We start from the raw sequence: 6,799 nt of genomic DNA, 5'->3' as shown, positions 1-6,799 counted from the left end.
ATCTTAGTTGCATTCATACTTTAGCATATCATACATATCGTGTATGCATTGCTGCTTGTGTTGACATATAGATGAGAATTATGTTATACTTATTGAGTTCATCAGAACTCATACCTTTTCTTTGTATGTATTATATAAACTGCACTGATGGTTGCCCAACATCAGAAGTTGGAAGTGATCCATATGAAGGAAAACCCTTTTCCTTGCTAAATTAAAAGACCAATTTTTATTTAAAGAAAAAGAAACAAAAAAAAAACTTATTTAGTCTTTTTTTTTTTTTTGGTACTGATGCATTTTTTAATACTGTAAATGAAATGCCGCCGAATGGGTGTTAACCCTAAATCTCCCAATGGGACCCTAGGCTTTTAACCGCTCAACTAACCCACCATTAATCATTTTGAATTGCTTCCGCTGAACTCATTACTTGAGCTCCCTCCATTCAATAGTTTTTTATGCAAACTACTTCCATTACTTCCATTGGGTTTATTATGCTTTAAATGGTAAGAGACTATAAATCAAAAAGAGTAGAGGTCACATATGACCTGAAACCTAAGATCAAAATTTTCACAAAGAGACCAGGTTTCGACTCATTCCAATTTTTGGGAAAGTTGATTATGGCCTGGAAACCGGAACCTTGATCATAACTTTAACAACATTATTATCACGGCCTATGAGTACTACCATTGCGAATTGCTTAGGCATAAAACGCAACACTATCCAAAGAAGCAACCATTGTCCAAGCAAGAAGCATACAAGAAGATCCACCAAAAGAGTGCATATACATTACATCAAGTACATAGATGCTACAAATCTCTTCTAGGTTTAGCAAAGGTCTACCATGAGCACTTCTCATCAACCCCCGCCACAGGTATATGATATTAGATTAGTACCAAAACCAAGTTTGGACAACTAAATTTTTTTATATACAGCGACAGTGCTCGTTTCTTCAACACACAAACATCTGGAGGAAAGACTGTTTTTATCTCCCTTCTTATTTCCAGTCCTTCCACTTTTTCAATGCATTTACAGCCTACAGAACTTGAGGCGCTGCAGCTGGAAGTTTCACCACTGGAGCTGCCATAAGGGTCACTGCTTGTAACTTGCGGGAGTCAAAGAGTGCCTACCGATGCTGACGGCACATCTCACAAACAGTAGATGACAATGTATTAGCGAAGGTACAGTGTTCACAGGACCAACAGCCTGAGTCATCCAAATTTCTGCTAGGACCACCAGATTTGGATGATGTTCCCTTGCCTCTTCCACCTCTACCCTTGCCACCTAAGTTCTTCGAGCTTCCTGCCCTACTGCAAGCACCATGGCTATCAACATCTGACAAACCATTCTCTAATGCTCGGACCAAGTTCTCAAAGTAATTCCGTGTCACACTGCACATCAATAAAAGCGAATAAATATAATATGAAACTATCGTGCAACAAAGTCCACCAGAAATATTACAACTAAGAGTTTGATTATATTGTAGCAAAGTAAATAATGTCATAAAAGAAAGGAAATGACAAGAAAAAAAAATATAACACTTGGGAACTGGTTGCCCAAGCACTTGGGTGTACCGCCCCACTACCTTGGGTCGCCTCCACGACAAATACGCAGTTCTCTTATTTGGTATGTGAATATATATATATATTGGTAGAATGATTTGACTACACTGAAGCATAGTAAATAATGTTGGAGAAAAGGGGAAATAAATAACAATAATAACATTAGGTTCTTCGGTCACCATTACCAAAACCTCAGCCTTTAAAGACTTCGTTCTCCATGCAAATAGACACTTATAATTTTGTGAATATCTTAGTTGTCCCTGCACCTGCGATTCTGTTGTAAACTGATCTCCCAGTGGAATTCACTGATTTAAGATAACCAGACTATTAATGTTGGACCTTTCTTCAGAGTCCTGATAACAGATATATTGGGTGCATTACTCTTTAATCCCACGATATGTTTCTTGGAGTAGGAAAACATAGTTTACCCTTTGGACTTGGACTTGAATAAGCTTATACTTTTCCCACTCCTATGCATCCTAAGTCTGTCAAAAAAACTGGGAATCCTCTAGCAAGTTATTTAAGTGTGCCTCTATAAGAGTTGTGGACAGTCTAGTGCCAGCAGTAGTAGATCTGTGGCAGGTGTCAGTGGTCATAATAGGGAGACTTGCCCTTGTTGCGAGGGAGACCTATTTTGGTTAGTCTTGCTACTTGCTAGTAGTTACTGATTAAACAGTTGTTTCTTTGCCAAGTTACACATGTTACCTTGTCAGCCCAGCAAGTTTTGTGCGGAATTCATTGAAGCCTGGAGTTGGGCCCTCAGCATTCAAGTAAACCTGCAGTTCCTTCTCCGCACACTGATGAAGCCTTTCTAATCCAGATTCCGCTTCACCTACCAAAGAAGCAGAAATGTAAGGTCCTACAAGACCCCTACAGAAAGTAATAACACTAATATTGAGTTTTATGGGAAAACTACCTTGTAAGTACTCAAAGAACTGTCTTTTAGCATGTTCACTCTCAGGAAGATAATATCCATAGGCATAAGTCCACTTCAGAACCCGCCTACATTCAACTATCTAAAAACACAGGTGATGTCAGAATAGATGATAAGGACGATCCAAGTCTGAAGATGATGCAGCTATTCACCTGTAGCCAGGCCTCCGTAATAAATTTGAGCTGAGACTCAGGTTGGGACTGCTTGTCACTAAGCTTTTCAAGCTGTAAAAGAGAAATTGTTCACTCCATTATTCATAGGCAAGTATTCAATTGATTGATGACAAGGTACAACAAACAAACATGAGGTAGAGAAAACAGTCTTAAACTCACGAGGACAGAAGACAATTTAATACCTCTATAATGAATTCCTAAAACCCTGTATCTCAAGCAACACATGTTTTACACCATTGGTATCTTCAAGATAAAAATAATTGTCCAGCTCGGCATGAAAGAGAAACATATTCAGTTAATATAAAGAGAAGATCATGCCTATCAGGAACCCAGTGACTTAAAACATTTAATATTTCATATTTTTTAATATTGGTTCTGGTGTACCACTGCTGAAGAAAAAACTCAACTGTTCAGGTTAGTTTGAGTTTCCAGTAAGCACATCAAAATGTCAAAACATATCATAGGACAGTGACAATCTTGCAGTAGTGGATTTCATGGCATACAAATACCTGAAAACCAGAACTTTAAATGGAACAACATGCATTCTTTGATTCCAGAAACTCAAATGGATAAAAAGGAAATCAGCTTACTTGAACAGTTTGCATTTGATGTAAATCCGCCAAAGCTTTTTGCCTCGACTGAGGAAACAAAATATAATCAAGTCAGTTTCAGTTGTTTGATTTGAAAACAAAAAGGTGGGAATGATTCAAACAAGTAAATATGAATATTAATCAATTAAATGCAACAAAACATTAACTGTGAGAAACTGCCAATGAAGAATGACATAAAAGTACAGGAGAATTCTACTGTCTATATTATCATTTCCCATTTCCCCTCTGATCATCCAACAGAGTTCCCAATATGATGAATCAGTGATGATAAACATGTGTAGAAATATCTTATCAGAATTTTCTCAGGCTAATAGGCAACATACTTGCCACTTCTTTTACAACAATCTAGCATTTCCAAATGCAAGGTAGTCGTAAGGGAATCTAACCCCTTCTTACTCAGGATAACCCAGTAGCTCCATCAATTGTTAACCACTTAGAATGCTTATTCAGACACTGTTACCAAAGCCAGATATTTACTTAGCAGCTCCATTGTTATCATGCTTAGAAAACTTATATCACTAGTTCAGGTAATTCAGAAGAATAGCATTACACATTCCTGGCATCCACTCTAATCCTGGAAGTACATCCAACTAAAAGTTAACTTATATCGACGCATGAAGTCATCAAAAAAATCAATATTTAGTCACACCAACTCATCAAATTTCAACACACAAATAGAAGAGAGTAGAACTGAAGAAGCAAGCTATTGAACGTTTGGAACAACCAAAATATAAGTTGGACTTATATGTTCTTGAACTGGATCATTTTCAGGTATGCCATATCTTACTTTTTGTTTGTAGTGTTCTTATAAAATATGATCTCATCTTAAGTAATTAATTTTCTTTCAATTAAGAGAAATGCTCTTATTCCCCAAGGATTTGACTGAAAAGGATTCTAGTTTTACATTAGCCTTGAATATTAGGTGGAGAACACCCCCTACCAAAAAAAAGAAAACAGAGAAGAAATAAAGTCGCAACAAATCTTGGATTCCCATAAATCAGACTTATGTTGAAGAGGTTATGTCCCAATCAAATCTTATGTGGTGTGTACAAACATTGTCAACATTACCTGAATTATAATATTCTTTTTTAAGGTATCAAAACAAATGAATAACCTAACCAACCAGACTTTTGGTTTAATCATTGTTTTATCATATCATATTAGATGTCTGGAATTTTTAAATTTTGCAAAACCCAAATATTAGAAAGTTTAAAATTTCACCTACCACCAAAATATCAGTTTCTGGTTCTTGAACTGAGGGATTTAACACCATATTCTTTTAGAATTTTGAATCTTAATAATTGTTGGATTCAAATAGAAGGTGTTTGCATTTCTATAAATAATACCTCAAGTAAAAGAGACAAGAATAAAATTTGAAGAGCACTGAGGTGATCAATCAAATGATATTTGGCATAAACAAATGAAAGCACTAATTTAATACCAATTAAAGGCACCCTACAATAAGGCAGCAGCCGCCTAGGCCCTAAAAATCCACCTGAACATCTAAGCAGTGCCATGGCAACACTTCAACAACTATGGCTCACACTTTCATGCAAAAGTTTTAAGGGCTTCAGGTGATTATAGTCATATTTCAATTGTATCTACATCATTTTTGAAAAAATAGAAATATAGACTTTGTCATTGCTATTTTGCGCTTTTTTATTTTGGGTTGGGTCAGCATTTGATTGTTGATTCAGAAACAATCCTATATTTTCCATGTAGTAGCATCAGGAATACCAAATCAAATTATCATTCTGAAAATCCTCGACTCCCATTGGAATGCATTAAATTTCATATCTTTGAGCTTATGGGAAAAATTCAAGTATAAAAAAGAAAATGTTAGAATTCAATAATAAAGGAATACCTACAGAACATTTTCTCTAGAAACATATAATAATAAGAAAAAGTAAATTCAATTACTACTAATTATCAAACACTGTGGGAAACAAAAATTTAATAACAATATTCCAGATGAATGAACAATTTCTTATATGCTACACAGTAAACACAGCTACAGAGGATGCCACATAAAACTACAATAATTTCATGGAACCCAACATACCGACTGGTTGGTTGCCCAGCGTTCATAATAATGAGTATATCTCTCTAAAGAATTTTTGGCCATCTCTCGTCTTTTCTCAGTCTCATCATACTGCAACCAATGGCATTAAAAAGAAAGTTACTGCAGCTCTAATCACAGCCATCATTACGTAAAGATAGTGAACAGAAACCGAAACCAAAAACAAAATCTTACAGCTCCCTCTTGCTTTGCTGTTTCATAACGGTTGCATGCATAAAAACCACCTGTTCTCTCACCATGATCTGACCATGCACCAAGGCACAGCCTAAAACCACATAAAATAAATATAAGGGGAAAAGGGATGCAGTAAAAGATAGTGTAAAACATAAAGGATGTTAAAAAGGTAAAAAACCTTCATAGAAAATTTTGACTCGGAAAACTTTACTTCTAAAATGGAATAGGATCACTAAATAGATCAAGAATGTCATACCAGCAAAACTCAAATTTACAAGGAGGCGTGCAAGTAATATGCATACAGCCCTGGTTTTTCTCAATTGGGCGCTTGCACTTGGGACAAGGCTTGGAATTAGCTAATATCCTGAAAGTCACAACAGAAAAACATGGATTATTAGACTGTATAAAACATGAAAAGAGATGAAGGCAACCTCGACAGATGTTGTTGAATGGGTAACTAACAGTTGACAACTAGGTTTCATTGAATACTAAGTACAACTTCCTTGGGTAATTTTCCTACCAGAGAGTCAGATTTGTGATAGCAGCAAGGTTATAAAAAAAACCATGGGGACCACAAAGAGGACCAACGGGCCCAAAGAGAAGGGGGGGGGGGGAGAAGAAGGCCGGGACGACAAACAAAACCGCACGTGGGTCCACTGCTGTATGGGCGCTGGTTCCTCCTCATTTTGCGCAACTAAGGTTCAAAAGCAGTGCACTAGGCTCTTGATGAATCTTGAATATCAATTTGTTGGTTGCTTTGATCAAAGTCCATCGCTGCTTCTGCCGTGTACTTGAATGCTATCAGATTAACATTTTAAGAATTGGGCTCTAGTTTGTTGCTGTGAAGATCAAACTTCGGTTCTCTGACGCAGATCAGGTCCTACAACTGGTCATACAAGCAAGGTTTGAGATCAAGGTCTCAACAGGATCCAATCCCTCAAAAAGCCGAGATCTTGCAAGATTGACCGAGATGTGGTATAAATCCCCAGTTAACTAGACCCAACTCGAGGGCCCATCTCAGTGGGTAATAGGGCACAGTTTGGGCTGGAAATTGGTATTTAGCCTATTTTAGGCTTTCTAAACAAAGTGGTGGCCTTAGATATGTGAGAACACGTGATATATGAGTTCCAACTCGACCCTTACTTTGAAACTGATGGAGTGAACATGCAGACTTAAAACATGATCTACACAACCATTTCTTGATAAATAAAAAAATAAAGGTTAAAAGTCAAATAATAAATCATGTTCACACTTTCACATTACAACATCAG

At 36.7% G+C, this 6,799-nt stretch overlaps 1 protein-coding gene across 1 annotated transcript in view; it reads right to left on the bottom strand.

Annotated features, from left to right (window-relative positions):
- Nucleotides 1-380: 380 nt before the first annotated feature.
- LOC149008480 (putative E3 ubiquitin-protein ligase ARI8) overlaps nucleotides 381-6,799 on the bottom strand; it is a 30,082-nt gene continuing 23,663 nt past the window's right edge. The window contains exons 9-16 of the mRNA XM_089166384.1: nucleotides 5,785-5,892; nucleotides 5,529-5,619; nucleotides 5,337-5,426; nucleotides 3,254-3,301; nucleotides 2,643-2,714; nucleotides 2,473-2,572; nucleotides 2,262-2,388; nucleotides 381-1,385 (exon numbers count right to left, since the gene is read on the bottom strand). Coding sequence (XP_089022510.1) covers nucleotides 1,121-1,385; nucleotides 2,262-2,388; nucleotides 2,473-2,572; nucleotides 2,643-2,714; nucleotides 3,254-3,301; nucleotides 5,337-5,426; nucleotides 5,529-5,619; nucleotides 5,785-5,892 — 901 coding nt within the window. The 3' untranslated portion in view covers nucleotides 381-1,120. The remainder of the gene's footprint in view (nucleotides 1,386-2,261; nucleotides 2,389-2,472; nucleotides 2,573-2,642; nucleotides 2,715-3,253; nucleotides 3,302-5,336; nucleotides 5,427-5,528; nucleotides 5,620-5,784; nucleotides 5,893-6,799) is intronic.

Source organism: Hakea prostrata, chromosome 8 (assembly GCF_041222555.1).
Source record: "Hakea prostrata isolate BN-2017 chromosome 8, UWA_Hpros_2, whole genome shotgun sequence".
NCBI classification, from domain to species: Eukaryota; Viridiplantae; Streptophyta; class Magnoliopsida; order Proteales; family Proteaceae; genus Hakea; species Hakea prostrata.
The sequence above is the reverse complement of the archived record's forward strand: the minus strand, read 5'-3'. Positions and strand labels throughout refer to the sequence as shown.